This window comes from Gopherus flavomarginatus, chromosome 3, assembly GCF_025201925.1.
Source record: "Gopherus flavomarginatus isolate rGopFla2 chromosome 3, rGopFla2.mat.asm, whole genome shotgun sequence".
Lineage (NCBI taxonomy): Eukaryota > Metazoa > Chordata > Testudines > Testudinidae > Gopherus > Gopherus flavomarginatus.
In genome coordinates this window covers 212031973-212052763 of record NC_066619.1, presented here as the reverse complement: position 1 = coordinate 212052763, position 20791 = coordinate 212031973, and the positions used below count along the sequence as shown (strand labels likewise).

General features: G+C 48.0%; 2 protein-coding genes across 7 annotated transcripts in view; both read right to left on the bottom strand.

The window, feature by feature from the left end:
- The window catches only part of LOC127047673 (serine-rich adhesin for platelets-like), an 81157-nt gene extending 77046 nt beyond the window's left edge, over positions 1 to 4111 (bottom strand). For all 5 annotated transcript variants that reach the window (XM_050946167.1, XM_050946165.1, XM_050946164.1 and 2 more), the window contains exons 1-2: positions 3503 to 4111; positions 1976 to 2062 (exon numbers count right to left, since the gene is read on the bottom strand). In XM_050946167.1, the coding sequence (XP_050802124.1) occupies positions 1976 to 2062; positions 3503 to 3973 (558 nt within the window). In that variant the 5' untranslated portion in view covers positions 3974 to 4111. The remainder of the gene's footprint in view (positions 1 to 1975; positions 2063 to 3502) is intronic.
- A 14118-nt stretch (positions 4112 to 18229) lies between these two features.
- ANXA10 (annexin A10) overlaps positions 18230 to 20791 on the bottom strand; it is a 45693-nt gene continuing 43131 nt past the window's right edge. For both annotated transcript variants that reach the window (XM_050946181.1, XM_050946182.1), the window contains exons 11-12: positions 20332 to 20454; positions 18230 to 18518 (exon numbers count right to left, since the gene is read on the bottom strand). In XM_050946181.1, the coding sequence (XP_050802138.1) occupies positions 18450 to 18518; positions 20332 to 20454 (192 nt within the window). In that variant the 3' untranslated portion in view covers positions 18230 to 18449. The remainder of the gene's footprint in view (positions 18519 to 20331; positions 20455 to 20791) is intronic.

Below are 20791 nucleotides of genomic sequence, written 5' to 3'. Positions count from 1 at the left end.
CAACAAAGTAAAAGAAGTAGTGAGAGGCAAAAAGGCATGTTTTAAAAAGTAGTACTGGGCAAATTGGTTGAAAATGTAGTTAAGAACGAAATTGTCAGGAACACAGATTAACAGGATTTGTTGGGGAAGAGTCAACATAGTGTTTGTAAAGGGAAATCATGCCTCACCAATGTACTAAAATTCTTTGAGGGGGGTCAACAAGCATGTGGACAAGGGGGATACAGTGGCTATAGTATACTTAGATTTTCAGAAAGCCTTTGACAAGGTCCCTCACCAAAGGCTCTTAAGCAAAATAAGCTGTCATGGAATAAGAGGAAAGGTCCTCTAATGGACTGGTAACTGGTTAAAAGGATAGGGTAAGAATAAATGGTCAGTTTTCAGAATGGAGAGAGGTAATTCGTGGTGTCCCCCAGGGGTTTGTGCTGGACCTAATCCTATTCAACATATTCATAAATGATCTGGAAAAAGTGGTAAACAGTGAAGTTGCAAAATTTGCAGATGATAACAAAACTATTCAAGATAGTTAAGTCCTAGGCAGTCTGCAAAGAGCTACAAAAAGGCTCTCTCTAAACTAGGAGACTGGGCAACAAAATGGCAGATGAAATTCAATGTTGATAAATGCAAAGTAATGCACACTGGAAAACATAATCCCAACTACACATATAAAATGGAGTCTGAATTAGATGTAACCACTCAAGAAAGATCTTGGGAGTCATCATGGGTAGTTGCCTGAAAATATCTATTCAACAATATTATGAAATGTTAAGCAACAGATAGATAATAAGACACTAAATTATTATAATATCACTATATCAATTGCTCACAGTTTGAATACAATGTGCAGTTCTGGTTACCTTTTCCTATTCTAATGCATCTTTTTTGAGATGGGAAAGGGGAAAGGCAACAAAAATAATTAAGGGTATGGAACAGCTCTATACAAAGATAGATTAAAAACCCAGATATTTTTCAACTTGGGAAAGAGATGACTAAGTGGGATACAACATAAGTCTATAAAATCATGAATGGTTTGCAGAAAGTGAATACCAAACTTATTTATACCTCTAGATACACAAGAACCAGAGGTCACCAAATTAAATAAATAAGCAGCAGGTTTAAAAATAAACAAAAGGAAGTATTTCTTCACACAGCACAGAGCCAATCTGTTGTGAAGGACAAAACTATAATAGGGTTCAAAAAAGAACTAGAGAAGTTCATGGAGGATAGGTCCATCAATGGCTATTAGCCAGAATGGGCTGGGGTGGTGTCCCTAGCCTCTGTTTGCCAGAAGCTGGGAATGGACAACAGGGAATGGAGCACTAGATGATTATATGTTCTGTTCATTCCCTCTGGGGCACCTGGCATTTGCCACATCAGAAGACAGGACACTGGGCAAGACAGACCTTTTGTCTCAACCAGTATCACCATTCTTAAGTTTGACAGTTAGGGATACAACCCACGCTGTGGGTGTCCCTACCATCTGACTGCCAGAAGCTTGGAGTGGGTGATAGGGGGTGGACAGCTCAAAGATTGCCTGTTCTGTTCATTCCCTCTGAGGCACCCAACATTAGCCACTGTCACAAGATGGGCTAGTGATGGACCATGGTCTGACCCAGTACAGCCTTTCTGATGCTGCTGCTCTGGATGAGGAGGCCTTGAGAGATGTTTGCTCCAGAGGGGGACGAGGTGTGTGTGTGTGTGTGTGTGTGTGTTGTACCTTCACCCAGGTGGGGAGGAGGGAAGGGATCAGGTCCTTCTCCCCCTGCGGAGGTGGGAATGGGGTGGCATTGCAGAATAAGCCTGCGCCAAACTCACCCTGCAGCAGCGGCTCCCGCCACACAGGGCTGGGCCAGCAGTATAGGAGCTACAAGGTACATTTTTCATTTTATTTGTAGGTTATTTTATTTTGTGATATCTCGCATTTGCAAAAAACACAGGGCTCCACGACTCTCTACAGATGTCATTATGTCTAACTCACCTCAGTATCTTTTGGATGACTTGATAGTTCCTTCACCAAGTTCTCATTTATTGCTCTCAGTTTCTTCAGGCTGCTAAAGAAGGTTAACTGCAGGACATAAGTTTACAACCACTTAATCTACTTTTTTTTTTTTTAAATTTAAAAAAATCTACATTGTAATCTTTAATCTTCTCTCTACAGATTGCAGAGTTTAACTAGACTATTAAGACATTACTTATATAAAAAGACTCTTTATACTTTAGGACAATGAAGAAACTTCCATTTGGTATTTTCCTCTCTCAAAGGAGCATTCTTCAGGCTTGTCTACACTAGAAAGTTTAGCTGCTTTAACTATACCAGTAGAGTTAAACCCTGGACCAGATTGTGTGTTCCTCTTTTCCTGTACTGAGGGGACAAGCTGCCTTTGCCCCTCCCCACTTCCAGCCTGCATTCTCACTATTTTGATTGCAAAATCAGTATAGAAAAACCGCAGTATCATGTGCTCTACTATGCCGCATACCCATCCCGTGTACCAGGGACATTCTGCAAGCGCATTTTAACTGCAGCATAAAAGTACATTATTAAGCAGTCCTATCCAGCTTCTACTTCAGATGGAGCTTGGAAAAGTGGTTCAATGTCCACTGTCTTGGCAAAAATCCATTGCAGATAAAGTATTAAAGGAGGGACATGCTTTCTTCATACTAAAATATTCCAAGAGCTGTCTATTTCACCTTAAATTGCTTTTCTTTAATCCATTATCCAAATCCAAAGGTGTCAGGCCAAAAAGCACATAGCTAACGTGACTGCCTATAAGTGGCTGTAGGGATGGCTGAACTAGCACATATTTGGTCTTAGGGAAACAAAGTTAACACACAAGACATTAAGGGCCTGTCTACCATAGACACTTGCTATAATGACAGAAAGTGTTTTTTTCCCCCCTTCTGCTGCTGTAGCTAATACATTCCCTCAAGGAGCTGTAGGTAGGTTGACGGAATAATTTCTGTGTTGATCTACTGCTGTCTATCCTAGAGCTCAGGCTGGCTTAACTATATCTTCTGGGGATGAGTTTTTCACAACCCCAAGCAACAGAGCTAGATCAACCACAGTTTTAAATTTAGACCAGGCCTAGGATTATCAGCTTCAACATCCTGAACCAGTCTACAGTCTATTCAGTTAAATTCATAAAACTATCTACGTGGGGGCGGGGGGGTGCACTTGTTAGGGCACTGTGATAACTAGGTCAGGGCACTGCCATGTTACTACATGGCCTGGCCTTAGGTATGCAGAACTAAACAGGAAAAACCAGGTCTTGTTACTGCAGCATCCTGGCCCTGAAAGCTTTCACAGGAATGCTCTGACTTATTACAACACTCGACCCATTTGGTTCTAACAGGTTCTCAGGAGGCAAACTAGCTTATTGTGTTCGCCAACCAGGCCTGAATTATTGGGTGGTCTGGGCTAGGTCCAAAAGAGGCACTGGCTGGGCAGGCAGGTTCCCATTTCACCCCGCAATGGGCACAGCCGGCTGGCAGGGGGCGCGGGGCTTACTTTCTCCTCCTGGTACACGGTGTCGAGGAGGTTGACGGCGTGGAAGATGCCCTGGTGCTCCTCAGACACGCACTGGCCGCAGCCCGCCTGGCGGCACATCCGGCAGTACAGCTGCACCAGGCGGGCCGGGTGCTTCTCGCAGGCTGCTCCGAACGCCGGCGGGGGGCTCAGCGTCCCCGCTTCGCCCTGCCCCGGCCCCGCCTTGCCCCCGCCGGCCCTGTACAACTTCACCACCTCCGCCAGGGTACTGTTGACGGGCAGCGCCGAGCAGCCGCCGCGCGGCAGCGGGCAGAGCTTCCGGCAGAGCGGGCAGGAGAACCGCGGGGCCTGGCCCGCGCGAGGCGGGCCGGGCTCCCCGGAGGCCAGGCACTCCAGCACGCAGCCCTTGCAGAAGTTGTGGGAGCAGAGCGGCAGCGTGACCGGATCCTCAAAGAGGCCGAGGCAGACGGCGCAGGTCAGGCTGGCCTCCATCGGGGCCAAGCCGCCGGCGCGGCAGGCCGCCCTCCGCAGAGACCTGCTTCCACGGGGGCTAGAGCCGCCACCCTGCGGCCAGCTCCCACGGAGCTCGCCCCGGCCCGGCACCCCAACCCCCTGAACTTCAACCGCCGGCCTCGCGCTCCAAGCTGGGCGAGACTGGGAAAGGGCGGCTCCGGAACGCCGGCCGGGGGGCGGCTGTGATTGGAGGATGTGGGAGATTGACAACGCTAGCTACTACTAGTCAAAACGTAGGCCGAAGGAAACACCAATCGTATCGCAATGGAAGGGGCGGGAGAAAAGCAGCCTTGCCCAGTAGGAGGTTTGAACTGGCTCGCTGGGCTGTGGTAGCCGCTCTTTCTCACCGGCTGGTAGCGCACGCGAGATCTGGGGGCTGGCGCAACTAGCAGGGCTTTTGCCTGGACTTACCGGTGTGTGGCCGTGACAGGTCGGGGTTTGGGGAGGAAATCAGGAGCTTCCCTCCCCGGCAAGAGCCGCAGTCCCTGTGCCTAGGGGGGCGCCTCGCACCCCGAAACGAGCGGCCAGGCAGAGCGGAATGGCTGTGAGCCGCACTGCAAGCAGGGCTGGTACGTGTGCCGAAAAGTCACAACCAAAGTCCTGTGTCTTGTGCTCTCCGAAGGGCAGGGAGTGTACCTGTGTAGATCGCCTAGAGCAGGGGTCGGCAACCTATGGCGCGCGAGCCAATTTTTAATGGCAGGGGGCTGCCTGCTGGGCCTCCGAGTGTCATTAAAAATCCTGCGGACGGCAAGCCGCGGCGTCCACGGTCCCGGGCCGGAGTGCTGCAAGCCCCTGTGCCCTCCCCCGCCTTCCCCTAAAGCCCTGCTGCCGCGCGCGCAGCACTCTGGGGGCTGGGGCTGTGCGCTCCCGCGGGGCAGAGTTTGGTTCCGTGGGGACGGAAAGATGCTCCCCGCTCATCCGGAGCCCTGCTGCTACGCGCGCAGCGCTCTGAGGGGCAGGGCGGAACAGGGCTGCGCGCGGGGCTGGCGGCGGCGGCTGCAGTGCACCGGGTGAGCGAGGAGCCTCATGGTAAAGGGGCGGGGGAGGGAGCAGTCAAGGGACAGCAAGCAGGGTGGGTTCGATGTGGGGGTAGTATACTGGGGGGTGGAGGGAGCAGGGAGGGGTTGAATGGGGCATGGGGTCTGTTTGGGGGATGGGTAGGGGTCAGGGCAGTCAGAGGACAGGGAGCAAAGAGGGTCCTGGGGGAGCAGTTAAGGTGTGGGTGGTCAGGAGACAAGGAGCTGCGGATGAGTCAGGAATTCTGGGGGGACTGTCAGGAGGTAGGGGTGTGGAGAAGGGTTGGGGCAGCCTGGGAGCGGTGGGCGGGGGTTGTATGGGTCCAGAGTTCTGGGGATCCTGTCAGGGGGCAGGGAGCGGTTAGATAGGCATGGGAGTCCAGGGGGTATGTGTCATAAACAGATAGCTAAGGGTTAATGTCTCTTTCACCTGAAGCACCTGACCAGAGGACCAATCAGGAAACCGGATTTTTTTCAACTTTGGGTGGAGGGAAGTTTGTGTCTGAGTCTTTTGTCTGCCTGCCTGCTTTCTCTAAGCTTTGGAGAAGTAGTTCTACTTTCTAATCTTCTGTTTCTAAGTGTAAGGACAAAGAGATCAGATAGTAAGTTATATGGTTTCTTTTCTTTGGTATTTGCATGAATATAAGTGCTGGAGTGCTTTGATTTGTATTCTTTTTGAATAAGGCTGTTTATTCAATATTCTTTTAAGCAATTGACCCTGTGTTGTATCATCTTAATACAGAGAGAACATTTGTATGTATTTTTCTTTCTTTTTATATAAAGCTTTCTTTTAAGACCGGTTGAAGTTTTTCTTTACTTCAGGGAAATTGAGTCTGTACTCACCAGGGAATTGGTGGGAGGAAGAAATCGGGGAGATCTGTGTGTTGGATTGCTAGCCTGATTTTGCATTCCCTCTGGGGGAATAGGAAAGTACTTTTTGTTTCCAGGATTGGTAACAGAGAGGGAGATTCACTCTGTTTGGATTCACAGAGCTTGTGTCTGTGTATCTCTCCAGGAGCACCTGGAGGGGGGAAGGGAAAAAGGATTATTTCCCTTTGTTGTAAGACTCAAGGGATTTGGGTCTTGGGGTCCCCAGGGAAGGTTTTTCAGGGGGACCAGAGTGCCCCAAAACACTCTAATTTTTTGGGTGGTGGCAGCAGGTACCAGGTCCAAGCAGGTAACTAAGCTTGGAGGTTTTCATGCTAACCCCCATATTTTGGACGCTAAGGTCCAAATCTGGGACTAAGGTTATAACATGGTGGTAGCGGTGGGATATAGACAGAATCCAGAAGCCAGTAGGAATATTATATTTTTCTTTTCTCTGCTAAGGGCTTTTTAGCAGAGAGAAACAGTTTGGTTTTAAAAGGGAACCAGAGAGAATTTTTTTTTTCTGCTCTCTCTGGCAGTTTGTGGCTTGCATGTTAAGCGAGAAGCCATTACCAGACTGTTAAGGGTCTTTTGTCATGCAATAGCCCTCCCATTAGGAGGCAAGTACCAGCACTTATATGCATGCAAGTAAAGTGGTTTTTCTGGTTTACTTTCATTGAACATTAGCTAGAGAGAGAAAGGGAAAAAAGCACTGTTGCTAGGCAGACTTCAGGAGGCAACAGAGAACCTGCAGTGCAGAAGATAAACACCGGAGGGCACCCCAACCCAAGAAAACAGGAACCATGACTTCTAAGGCAAAAATTGAGGCCGAAGAACAATTCAGAGAAGCTGAACACAGGCGACAACTGGAATAAAAAAAAAAGAGATGGAGATGAAAGAAAGAGAAGAACTGATCAAAGAGGCAGCCTACCAAAGAGAACAGGCAGCCTACCAAAGAGAACAGGCAGCCAAAGAGGCAGCACACAAAAGAAAACTAGAAGAAGAAGAGGTGGCCTACCGAAGGAAACAAGCAGAAGAAGAGTTGGCCCACAGAAGGAAGCAAGAAGAAGAAGAGGCGGCCCACCGCCGAGACATGGAAAAACACCAAAAAGAAATGGAAAAAACAACAAAAAGAGAATGAAGAGAAGGAAAAACAGAGAAAACATGAACTGGACTTGGCAAAAGCTGGGCTGCCTGTGCCAGCCAACCCTAACAACCTGGCGCCAAATATTGCTCCACAGCACAGGAAATTTCCCACCTACAAGGCAGGTGATGACACCGAGGCCTTCTTGGAAAATTTTGAAAGAGCCTGTCTTGGGTACAACATCCCCGAAGACCAGTACATGGTAGAATTGAGGTCACAGCTCAGTGGACCTTTAGCAGAGGTGGCAGCTGAAATGCCTAAGCTGCAAATGAATGACTATAAACTTTTTCAAACCAAGGCCAGATACCGAATGGGGATAACCCCAGATCATGCCCGTCGGCGCTTCAGAACCCAAAAGTGGAAACCCGAGGTGTCATTTCCCAAACACGCCTACTACATTGCAAAAAACTATGAGGCCTGGATAACAGGAAACAACATTCAAACCTTGGAAGAACTAAACCTCCTCATACAAATGAAGCAGTTCTTGGATGGTGTTCCTGAAGACATCACACGGTACATACAAGATGGAAATCCCAAAGATATCGCTGAGGCGGGGGAGATTGAAGCCAAATGGATGGAACTGGCAGAAAGCAAGAAAGCTACTGTCAAGGGGAACGATTACCCCAGGGGGCACACAGACCATAAACCCTACAACCGAGGACAGCCAAAGACCCCACATACCACCCAAGTAAAGCCACAGATACCCTACCCTTCAACCTCACCAGTCTCCAGTAACTCACCTCGGCCCAGTGACCCATCAGATGGAAGATGCTTTAAGTGTAATGAACTGGGACATATCAAGGCCAAGTGTCCCAAGAACACCATGCGAGTGCAATTCATTACACCACCATCACACCAAAGATCCCCCAGGCCCGGATGCCTCTCAAATACCCTTGGAGCGAAGGGAAAATTTGAGAGTGGGCGGAAAGAAGGTTACTGCGTGGAGAGACACGGGGGCACAAGTGTCAGCTATCCACCAATCCTTCGTTGACCCCAAATTCATCAACCCAAAGGCCAAAGTTACAATTTACCCCTTCATGTCACAAGCTGTAGACTTGCCTACAGCTCAACTGCCTGTCCAGTACAAAGGCTGGTCAGGAATGTGGACTTTTGCAGTCTATGACAATTATCCTATCCCCATGCTACTGGGGGAAGACTTGGCCAACCAGGTGAGGCGGGCCAAGAGAGTGGGAATGGTTACACGTAGCCAAACCAGGCAAGCTTCCAGACCCATTCCTGTTCCTGAGCCGTCCACAGAGGCCCCGTCTGTGTTACCAGAGACCCAGACAGAGGTAGTGGACCCGGATTCCATGCCAACCACTGAAACAGCCACAGCACCTCCAGTCCCAGGCCCGGAACTGGAACAGCAACCAGCAAGTGCAACCACATCTTCAAACTCAACGCCAGAGGGCGCCAGCGAGCCAGAACTGGCAGAAGCAAAAGACAGCCATACCCAAAAGGCTCAGCCAGAGCCTGAAATACCCTCAGGTGCACCAGCGGAGAGCGGTTCACCAGCAACGGAAACAACCCCATCACCTACATCGCTTCCAGAGGGACCAAGCCCAAGTCCACAGTCTGAGGAAGAACTAGTGACCCCAGCCTCAAGGGAACAGTTCCAGACTGAGCAGGAAGCGGATGACAGCCTTCAGAAAGCTTGGGCGGCGGCACGGAGCACCCCACCGCCTCTCAGCTCTTCTAATCGATCCCGGTTTGTTATAGACCAAGGACTTTTATACAAGGAAATTCTTTCTGGTGGACACCGGGAAGAATGGCAGCCGCAAAAACAGTTGGTGGTTCCAACTAAGTACCGGGGGAAGCTCTTAAGCTTAGCCCATGATCATCCCAGTGGCCATGCTGGGGTGAACAGAACCAAGGACCGGTTGGGGAAGTCCTTCCACTGGGAGGGGATGGGCAAGGACGTTGCCAAGTATGTCCGGTCTTGTGAGGTATGCCAAAGAGTGGGAAAGCCTCAAGACCAGGTCAAGGCCCCTCTCCAGCCACTCCCCATAATTGAGGTCCCATTTCAGCGAGTAGCTGTGGATATTCTGGGCCCTTTCCCAAAAAAGACGCCCAGAGGAAAGCAGTACGTACTGACTTTAGTGGACTTTGCTACCCGATGGCCAGAAGCAGTCGCTCTAGGCAACACCAGGGCTAACACTGTGTGCCTGGCCCTAACAGACATCTTTGCCAGGGTAGGTTGGCCCTCTGACATCCTTACAGATTCAGGGTCTAATTTCCTGGCAGGGACCATGGAAAAACTGTGGGAAACTCATGGGGTGAATCACTTGGTTGCCACCCCGTACCACCATCAAACCAATGGCCTGGTGGAAAGGTTCAATGGAACTTTGGGGGCCATGATACGTAAATTCATCAACGAATTTTCCAATAATTGGGACCTAGTGTTGCAGCAGTTGCTGTTTGCCTACAGGGCTGTACCACATCCCAGTTTAGGGTTTTCACCGTTTGAACTTGTGTATGGTCATGAGGTTAAGGGGCCATTACAGTTGGTGAAGCAGCAATGGGAGGGGTTTACGCCTTCTCCAGGAACTAACATTCTGGACTTTGTAAGCAACCTACAAAGCACCCTCCGACACTCTTTAGCCCTTGCTAGAGAGAACCTAAAGGATGCTCAAGAAGAGCAAAAGGCCTGGTATGACAGACATGCCAGAAAACGTTCCTTCAAGGTAGGAGACCAGGTTATGGTCTTGAAGGCGCAACAGGCCCATAAGATGGAAGCATCATGGGAAGGGCCATTCACGGTCCAAGAGCGCCTGGGAGCTGTAAACTACCTCATAGCATTTCCCAATTCCTCACTAAAGCCTAAAGTGTACCATGTTAATTCTCTCAAGCCTTTCTATTCCAGAGACTTACAGGTTTGTCAGTTTACAGTCCAGGGAGAGGATGCTGAGTGGCCTGACGGTGTCTACTACGACGGGAAAAAAGACGGTGGCGTGGAAGAGGTGAACCTCTCCACCACCCTGGAACGTCTGCAGCGGCAACAAATCAAGGAGCTGTGCACTAGCTTCGCCCCATTGTTCTCAGCCACCCCAGGACGGACTGAACGGGCATACCACTCCATTGATACAGGTAATGCTCACCCAATCAGAACCCCACCCTACCGAGTGTCTCCTCATGCCCAAGCTGCTATAGAACGGGAGATCCAGAACATGCTACAGATGGGTATAATCCGCTCATCTACCAGTGCATGGGCATCTCCAGTGGTTCTGGTACCCAAACCAGATGGGGAAATACGCTTTTGCGTGGACTACCGTAAGCTAAATGCTGTAACTCGTCCGGACAACTATCCAATGCCACGTACCGATGAGCTCTTGGAAAAGTTGGGACGTGCCCAGTTCATCTCTACAATAGACTTAACCAAGGGGTACTGGCAAGTACCGCTAGATGAACCTGCCAAGGAGAGGTCAGCATTCGTCACCCATGCGGGGGTGTATCAATTCAATGTCCTTCCTTTCGGCCTTCGAAATGCACCCGCCACCTTCCAGAGGCTGGTAGATGGTCTGCTAGCTGGACTGGGAGAATTTGCAGTTGCCTACCTCGATGATGTGGCCATTTTTTCAGACTCCTGGCCCGAACACCTACTACACCTGGAAAAGGTCTTTGAGCGCATCAGGCAGGCCGGACTAACTGTTAAGGCCAAAAAGTGTCAAATAGGCCAAAACAGAGTGACTTACCTGGGGCACCAGGTGGGTCGAGGAACCATAAACCCCCTACAGGCCAAGGTGGATGCTATCCAAAAGTGGCCTGTCCCACGGTCCAAGAAGCAGGTCCAATCCTTCTTAGGCTTGGCCGGATACTACAGGCGATTTGTACCCCACTACAGCCAAATCGCTGCCCCACTGACCGACCTGACCAAAAAGACCCAGCCAAATGCAGTTAAGTGGACTGATGAGTGTCAAAAGGCCTTTACCCAACTTAAGGCAACGCTCATGTCTGACCCTGTGCTCAGGGCCCCGGACTTTGACAAGCCATTCCTAGTAACCACGGATGCATCTGAGCGTGGTATAGGAGCAGTGCTCATGCAGGAAGCAACAGATCACAACTTCCATCCTGTCGTGTTTCTCAGCAAGAAACTGTCTGAGAGGGAAAGTCACTGGTCAGTCAGTGAAAAGGAATGCTATGCCATTGTGTACGCCCTGGAAAAGCTACGCCCATATGTTTGGGGACGGCGGTTCCAACTACAAACTGACCATGCTGCACTAAAGTGGCTTCATACTGCCAAGGGGAACAACAAAAAACTTCTTCGTTGGAGTTTAGCTCTCCAAGATTTTGATTTTTAAAATTCAACACATCACAGGAGCTTCTAACAAAGTAGCTGATGCACTCTCCCGTGAGAGTTTCCCAGAATTCAGTAGTTAAAAAGTTTTCTTAAAATGTAGAAGTCTGTTAGTTATATACTTAGGAGTATATGTAAAGGTGTATGTGTTGTATTAATCTGTTTATTTTCAAGTTCTAGAAGGAAATCGCCGCCAGTGAGCTTCCCCACTGTCTGCAATTTGGGGGGCGTGTCATAAACAGATAGCTAAGGGTTAATGTCTCTTTCACCTGAAGCACCTGACCAGAGGACCAATCAGGAAACCGGATTTTTTTCAACTTTGGGTGGAGGGAAGTTTGTGTCTGAGTCTTTTGTCTGCCTGCCTGCTTTCTCTAAGCTTTGGAGAAGTAGTTCTACTTTCTAATCTTCTGTTTCTAAGTGTAAGGACAAAGAGATCAGATAGTAAGTTATATGGTTTCTTTTCTTTGGTATTTGCATGAATATAAGTGCTGGAGTGCTTTGATTTGTATTCTTTTTGAATAAGGCTGTTTATTCAATATTCTTTTAAGCAATTGACCCTGTGTTGTATCATCTTAATACAGAGAGAACATTTGTATGTATTTTTCTTTCTTTTTATATAAAGCTTTCTTTTAAGACCGGTTGAAGTTTTTCTTTACTTCAGGGAAATTGAGTCTGTACTCACCAGGGAATTGGTGGGAGGAAGAAATCGGGGAGATCTGTGTGTTGGATTGCTAGCCTGATTTTGCATTCCCTCTGGGGGAATAGGAAAGTACTTTTTGTTTCCAGGATTGGTAACAGAGAGGGAGATTCACTCTGTTTGGATTCACAGAGCTTGTGTCTGTGTATCTCTCCAGGAGCACCTGGAGGGGGGAAGGGAAAAAGGATTATTTCCCTTTGTTGTAAGACTCAAGGGATTTGGGTCTTGGGGTCCCCAGGGAAGGTTTTTCAGGGGGACCAGAGTGCCCCAAAACACTCTAATTTTTTGGGTGGTGGCAGCAGGTACCAGGTCCAAGCAGGTAACTAAGCTTGGAGGTTTTCATGCTAACCCCCATATTTTGGACGCTAAGGTCCAAATCTGGGACTAAGGTTATAACAGTATGGATAAGGGTTGGGGCAGTCAGGGGACAGGTAGAGGGTAGGGTCCTAGAGGAGCAGTCAGGGAATAAGGGGCAGGGAGGCTTAGATAGGGGGTGGGGTCCCAGGAGGGGGTAGTCAGGACAAGGAGTGGCGGGCTTGGGGGTTCGGGGGGGCAGTCACCCAGCCTTCTGCCCTGAGCCCTGACCCACCCCCCCACACCCAGCCCTCTGCCCTGAGCCCTGCACCTCCACACACCCCCAGGCCCCTGCCCTGAGGCCTGTACCACCCAGCCCTCTGTTGACTCCTTCACCCCCCCATGACCACATCCCTGACTGGCACCCACACACATACCCAGTCCCCCTACCCTGACACCTGCACCCCCCTCATATGCCCCCAGCTGTCTGCCCTGACTCTTGCATTCCCCACATCCCCAGCCCCCCACATCCCATGCACCCTGCACATCCCCACCCCCACCCTGAGCACCAAACGGGAGCCCCTGCAACCTCACTCACATTCCCACCTGCACCCTTCATACCACATGGGAGCTGCCCAGGTAAGTGCCCCCACACCCAAACCTCCTGCCCCAACCCTGAGCCTCCTCCTTTATTCTAGCTCCTGGCCAGACCGTTCACCCCCCAGCCCTGTGCTCGGTCCACTCCTACTCAGCTCAGTACAGAGAGAGGAAGAGAATGGGCCAGAACCAGGGAGAAGGTAGGTACCCACTGTATGTAGGCAGGGCCGGGACTCCAGACCGGCACTGGGCTGAGCGGGTCTGGCAGCTGGAATCCCAGCTGGCAGGAGCCGGAGGATGGAACCTCTGAGCGGCAGTGGGCTGAGCCGCTCAGCCCACTGCCAGCCTGGAGTCCTGGCCACCAGCCCCACACAGCCTGCTGCCGGTCTGGGGTTCTGGCTGCCAGACCCTTCCCAGCTGGGGTCCCGGCCGCAGGCCTCACTCAGCCCACTGCCGGCCTAGATGAACAGAACCCCAGACCAGCAGCGGGCTGAGTGGGTTGGTGGCGTAAGATCAACATTTTAATTTAATTTTAAATGAAGCTGCTTAAACATTTTGAAAACCTTGTTTATTTTACAATACAACACTAGTTTAGTTATATAGTATATAGACTTGTAGAGAGAGACCTTCTAAAAAACAATAAAATGTATGACCGGCACGCAAAACCTTAAATTAGAGTGAATAAATGAAGACCTCGGCACACCACTTCTGAAAGGTTTCTGACCCCTGGCCTAGAGCAATAATTAATTGGTGTAGGTTCCCTATGACCCTCACATCCTAGTGTCTGTAGGGGTCACCTCTCCTGCTCACCAGATTTGCCATTTTCCGCAGACCCACCCATTGTGCTAGGTCAGGAGTGGCCAACCGGATCCTGAGAAGGAGCCAGAATTTACCAATGTACATTGCCAAAGAGCCATGGTAATACGTCAGTGTCCCTGCCTGCAGGTATATGGGATCTTGGGGAGCAATGACCACACAGGTGGGGTGCCAATTAATTTCTTTATTAAAGGAAAAAGGAAGTGGTGGGAATTTAACAATGAAATACGATGGGATGGGGTGTTTACAATAGACGATGGGGTGGTTCTTATTGAACAGTGTAGGGAGTTCTAACAGTGGGGTACATACAGTAAGTGGGGTTCAGCACAATGAGATACAGTACAGTCAATATGCGTATCAAAAGAAATGCAAAATAAAATGGTAGCTTCTATATAAAATTGTCAACAATCTTAGATAGAATGTATTAAGTGGTTAGTGGCCTTATACACAATGTAACACAATGGTATCAATGCAAATACAAAGTATATCAGAAAAGTGGAAGCAACCAATGGGGTGTTATAATTACAAGTAAAATGTGAATTACAGTGCAATAATACAATATGGGTGATAAGTGAAATTATGCAATGTAACGGTATAAAAGAAAAGTAATGACTTAATTTGTGAGGCTAGGATAGCAGATAATCTGCAAGAGTGTAGGGGGGAGGGGAATGAATGATTAGTAGCAACTGATGAGAGGAGAGTGCGGCTGGAAGCAGCAAGAGACTCTGAAGCCCTGCAGGGTAAGGACAATGGAGCAGCGTGATGGTGATCTTTGGTAGGGGAGGGGCAGCGGAGAAGTGTAAAGAAGGGCTAGAGAGAGGTTTAAGCAACAAGCGGACACCAAAAACAAAGGAAAAAAGCGGCAAAGGGTTATAACGGAGACACGGAGAAGCACACAGAGGGGGAGATTGGAGCGGGGGAAAAACAGACACGAATTCAAGCAGCAAAAACCTTATCTATAGACACGGAGAAGTACATGGAGGGGGAGATTGGAGCGGGGGAAAAACAGACACGGGAAAGTTCAGGGAGAGATCGGGACAGCGGGAAGACGAATTTAAGCAGCAAAAACCTTATCTATCTTAACCAACGACTAGGCAAAACAACAAATATCACAATTCTAAGCAAAACTATAACAAGCAACTATACGGAGCAACAAAACAGTAAACTATAACAAGGCAGGTGAACTTACAAGCTCTACAATCTTAACAAACTATGACTTATTAAACTAAAAAAACAAAACCTATGGTGCACCTTTTGCTATGGGGAAGTCACAGAGGGCAGAGTGGTATGTGCCCAGGATCCAGCTCACAAGGAAGCCAAGGGATGGTGGCTACAGCAATGGATACAGCTGAAAGCAGGGAGCCCCGAGGCAAAGCCCACAGGAGCAGAGCTTAGCAGCAGCACAAACTTATTTTTAGCGGCAAAGTGCCGCAGAGTTTAAGAGAGGTTTTAAGACACAGACCAAGGTTTAGCTTGAGTCTGTGTGCTGGGGAAACAGAGCCAGCAGCTAAAATAATAAAATAAAAGTAGGGAAAGTTTCACAGAGGGATTCTTACCAGTCCCCAAGGCAGCAGCAAAGGCAGAAGCAAGGAGGGCTCGGTACAGTCTCAATAGTCAGGAGCAATTCGTTCTTCGTTGGGGGGGGGCGTTTAAAAAACCGGGGGTATGCTCAAAAATAAAATGAGAGCGGAGGAAGGACCCCCAAAACCCCTGGCTGATCAGACCAGGCAGCAATGCAGGAACCTTTCTCATGTTTGTTTCAAAAATGTCTTTTTAAAGGCAAACTCAGGCAGTTTCCCGCCAGTAATCCTGATAGGCTCCCTCTGTCACAGGGGAGGAGGCACAGGGAAAAACTGCAGGTTAAGCACAGAAACATGTCTGGGCAGAGTCCTGTGCAATAGGTGACTCAAAAGCACATGAGGCCTATGACTCATGCCCAGGATCTTAAAAACACAATAGGTCTTGCAGCTCTGGACATTGCCTGCCCTACACCAAGCCCAGGTTCAACGAGGTGATAACAGGACTAACCCTTTGAACAGGGCAGGGGTCCCATTTAGCACGCAGCACAAGTGGCCAACCCTTAGAGAAGGGCAATGGCTCTTGTTAAACAACTTAAGGGGCCCTCCTTTTGAGAAAGGCAGTGGCCCTGGTAAACAACTTAACAGCCAGGGAAGGGCGCCCACAGGAGGAGAACAAAACCAAAATGGAGTATGGGGACAGCTGTAAGAAACAAAATGGAATAGGGGGATAGCTGTAACAGACAGTCAGCAGCCCCCATCAACTCCCCCTGCTCCCTACCTCCCCCATGCCCAGCCTTCCACCCACCAGCAGCTCTGCCGATCAGGTATTTCATGACATACAGGCGGCTCTGGGATGGGAGAGGGAGGAGTGATGGCATGGCATGCTCAGGGGAGGGCGGGGGTGGGAAGGAGTGGAGTAGGGGCAAGGCCTGTGGCAGAGCCCAAGAGTTGAGCGGTGAGCAACCCTCCACCTCCAGCACATTGGAAAGTTGGTGCCTGTAGCACCAGCCCCACCCGACTCGGTGCCTATACAAGGCGCCGCATATTAACTTCTGAAGAAACACATGTGGCTCTGGAGCCACATGTTGGCCACCCTGTGCTAGGTGCTATGCAAAAAAATAAATAAAATAAAACCTGCCCTGGCCCCAAAATGCTTAGAATAATTCATACCTAGAGTACAGTATGCCAGCTTACAAAATATTTATTTAAAATCAATATGAATTTTTTTCTTTAATTCTTCCTTCAAACACACCTGGTTTTGCTTATAGCATTACTTCATAGCAGTGCAAATGCTGGAGTGATGAAGCCCAGGGAGGAATAACAAGGTCATATAAAAGAATAAGTGGAAAGCCAAAAGAGCAATTTATCATTTAAATGTTCAATACATTGGCCTTGATTCAGCAAAGCACTTAAGCACGTGTGCTTAAGGGATTACTCGTGTGCATAAGTGCTTTCCTGAATTGGGGCCAAAGTGATTTAGGCTCAGATTATTCCACGTATATTCTTGCTGAATAGTTCCTTACTGGACAAGAATATTCCTGGGGAAATTCTGTGCCCCTAAATTAAAAATTCTGCACCAAAATTTAAAAATTATGCACACAATATTTTAAAATTCTGCAAAATTTCCAAAATTGTCAAAATAGCCCTACATAATCACAACAGTTTCAATTATTTGGGTTATTTATTTCAAAATACCTGTCAGCAAGTGTGTCTGTAACAATACAGACACACACAAAAAGTTCACCAAGAGTAGAGAGTTTAAAAAAAACCCTACAACAACCCAATTCCTGCTTCTCTGCCCCCTCCTTCCCGGAGCCCAGCTGTGGGGGCTCTTCCTTGCCCAGATACCTGCGCCCCAGACATACCAAACCCATGGAAAAAATACAGAAATTGGGCTTGTTTTTGGCTTAATTGGCTTGTGAGTTGCTTGTTGGCTAGTTCTTGGCTTGTTGCTTGTTTGGCTTGTAGCTTGTTGCTTCTTTTTTTTAATCAGCTCCCAGCAAGCAGGGACAAGGTGGAGGAGAGAGTCGGGGTGGACAGTGGGCTCACCACAGTCCCAGACTGCACGCCTTGGGGGAGGGGCTCTAATACATAAGAGTGTTGGGGTTCTTAGGGGTTGGCTTGTTTTGGCCTTGTTTTGAAATGGGTTTAGCTTGATTTTTGACTTATTGTGAAAGTCAGGGTGCTTATTTACCATGTGAAAATTGGAAACTGTGCTTGGAGGGCTGGCAGGCAATGGCTTGAAAGTCCCCAAAATCCTGGGATGGCCTTGCCAGGCAAGCTGAGGGACTGATGGCCAAGTTACAGTCAGTCATCTCCCAGTGTTCCCCAGGTTCTCCCAGTTTGACAAAAAGGAAGGGAAGAATAGGGGGACCCAGGCTCTCCCTCTCCAGCAGGTCCTGGCTCAGGGCCCAAAGGGGAAAGGGTGAAATGTGTCTCAGTTCCTTCTTGCATGTACACTAGACCAGCCTCCCCTGTTCTCTCTTCAGTTTGGGGCATGATCTCACACTGCTTTCATCCCAGCAGAGGGTTGCTCAAACAGCCTCAACAATTCAGATAGTCATTTGGGACTTCCCATCTTGCTTTTTAGTGTCCAGTTATTCCCCTTCGTTGGGAAAAGAGGAGAGAAAAGCATTCACTACCCTGGTCTCCCAGTTAGGTCTTACCTGCACTAGTCTTACCCATGGTCCACCCTTCCCCTATGGATCGTCTGTCCCTAGTGCTATAAACTGTCTTGTTTGTTTCCTTCCTGCAGACAGCCTCTCTACTGTCTCCCTCCCCCTGATTGTCACTGTCCTCTTTTAAACAGGTCCTCCGTTTGAAGCATGATTTGCAGCTGTGGAGGAGCAGTGCCTTCTTGTTCCTGTACTGCTCCATCATTCCCTTGATGTGGGGTCTGTAAACCCCATCATAAGGCAAAATAATACACATACATTTTAGTTAAATAGAATTGTATTAATTTTACATTAGATAATGTATTTCACAGTAACAGCATTTCTTCACAAGTTGGGAAAAATCATATTCCTGACAAAACAAGTTTGTACACTTGTCTTGTTTTCAAAAAAATTTAAAGTTAGAAAATATCTAGCATTGATTCATCCACTTTTTTACAGAGAGCAGGAATAACTAATAGTTATAGGAAATGTGCCTGGTTTGGATTTCTATTAAAAATGGATCCATACAGCTTTCAAAATTCATTGTCTTCTTCTTTTAATAATCTTCAGCATCACCAGCACAGATGGCAAGTAAAGCTGTCTCGTAATGTCCTGAAGCAAAATGCTGCAAGGGAAAGAATCTTTTTGTGATGATAATTTTTCCTCTTGCCTGGCCAAGAAAACCATTTTTGTGCATTAGGGACTGGAGGACATTTAAGAAGTTGTGGGTTTTGCACAAGACTTTCAATGCTTCATAAAGATTCTAGACCAAGATTTTCAAAAGTGATTAGTAATTTTGGATCTCTCATTTTTGCGGGGGTTGAGGGGAGAAGCTGAGACACCTACAAGGTCTGATTTTCAGAAGGTGGCTGCTCTGAAAATCAGGTCCTTTTAATGTATCTCAAATTGGGCACTGAAAATTCATTGATCAGTTTTGAAAATCTTGGCCCTAGATATTTTCTGATAAAACAAAAAAAAAATCATAAAAAACATTGGAAAGCCATTTACTGTACTGAATCATTTTACAAGAATTTAACAATACAGTTCATGCTTGTCTGGCGATATGGGACTGACAGTACAAGAAAAATAGATCTTTCTGATGGTTGCTATGTAAAAACACCGAACGCACTCTGTAGGACAGATTTTGATTTCCCTTACACTGATATAAAGCCAGAGTATCTCTACTGACTCCCAGGAATTGAAGTCAGTGGAGGTACTCTGGATCTACATCATTGTGAGTCAAATTAAAATCTGAGTGATCATGTTTCTGAGAAAATAACTCAAAATAAAGGACCAGATCCTGCAGACACAGAACCCGCTCTGCTTTTATTGCGGTTAATGGCAATACTTCAGTGGGACTGACATCAGACTCATTTTAAATGTTTATTAGAATTTTTCCCAGTAGTATATAGCCGCAGCGGGGAGCCCAGAGCCCTTTGGATCCCACCCATGGCTCCGGTGGCTGGGCTGGGTCTGTGATTTAAAGAGCTCAGAGCTTCCCGTCGCTGCGGGCAGCCCAGAGCCCTTTGAATCTGGCCAGCAGCTCTGGCGGCCAGGCTGAGGTTGAATTTAAAGGGCTCAGAGCGGCTGCGGGCAGCGCAGAGCCCTTTGAATCCCGCCTGTGGCTCTAGCAGCCGGGCTGGGGCGTGAATTTAAAGGGCTCAGAGTTCCCCGCCACTTTAAATCCTGGCCCCAGCCCTGCAAGTCTTGGGGTTCCCCACAGCCATGGGAGCTCCGGGCCATTTAAATCCCACCCACAGCTCTGGCAGACGGAACTGTGGTGGGGATTTAAAGGGCCCGGAGCTCTGCGGTGGCCAGAGCCCCAGGCCCTTTAATTTGCCCATGAGCCCTGAGGGCTCCTAGCCACCTCTGCAGCTGGGAGCCCCAGGTTGATTTAAAGGCCGTGGGGCTTCCAGCCACAGCCAGTGCTCCAGGGCCTTTAGATCTTGAGAGGCCCTGCCCCTTCTGGTCGAGGCCCCGCCTCTTCCGGATGAGGCCGTGCCCCCTCAGGACGTTGGCAGTACCAGTATGTCCTGTAAGTTACTTTCACCCCTGCATCAGGGAGTTATGCAGGAAGACCACAGAGCTGCTCCACTCATTCTGCACCAGTAGGGGAACACCTTTATGCAAAGTGCCTAGCAGGCAGTTCTGTTCTGGGGGCGGGACAGAATCCAGCCTATAATATGAAAGTGTGATTAGAATTTAGTGGGAAATATTATCTCATCTTTATTGTTCATTTACTGAAAGTAGTCAGAGGCACTGAACTGATGTAACATGAGTTCAGGAAGCATATTGCTACTTCTGCCTTTGCATCAAATGATTAGATTAGGGTTCAGAATTAACTCAACATTTGCTAGTGTTAAAGCTCTCATATGGATTTATGAAACTCTGCTATTGAACTAGGTACTGTGTACATGCAAAAGTACAGAGTTACTTACTTTGATGTCATGAAACAGAGATTTCCCATATCTCTCTTTGTATCGTCGTCTTATATTCATCAAATCTATTTCACTTCTGGCAATCAAAATCCTGATAACAGTTTTATTATGGAAACCATACTCCTAAAAGATGAGAAAGATATGAGGAAACTTGGATGAGTCTGTCTATCTGAATATATTAATATTATGTGCAAATGAGTAAACTGATTAGGCCATCTAGATATATATTCTGGATCTGAGAGAAGTTTGAGGTGTACAGAGGTTTTACTATACTGAGCTTTCTCATGTATGAATAGTGCATTTCATATTACTGTGTAATTGAGATAACAAAATCTGCATGTTAAACGCCACTTCAAATTTTTCTTTAAGTGTTATTAATGTACAGTTGTATTTACTACTACTTTTTTTTAAAGCATGTGCTTAAGTGCTTTGCTGAATCAGGACCTCAGTCAGTCTTTTT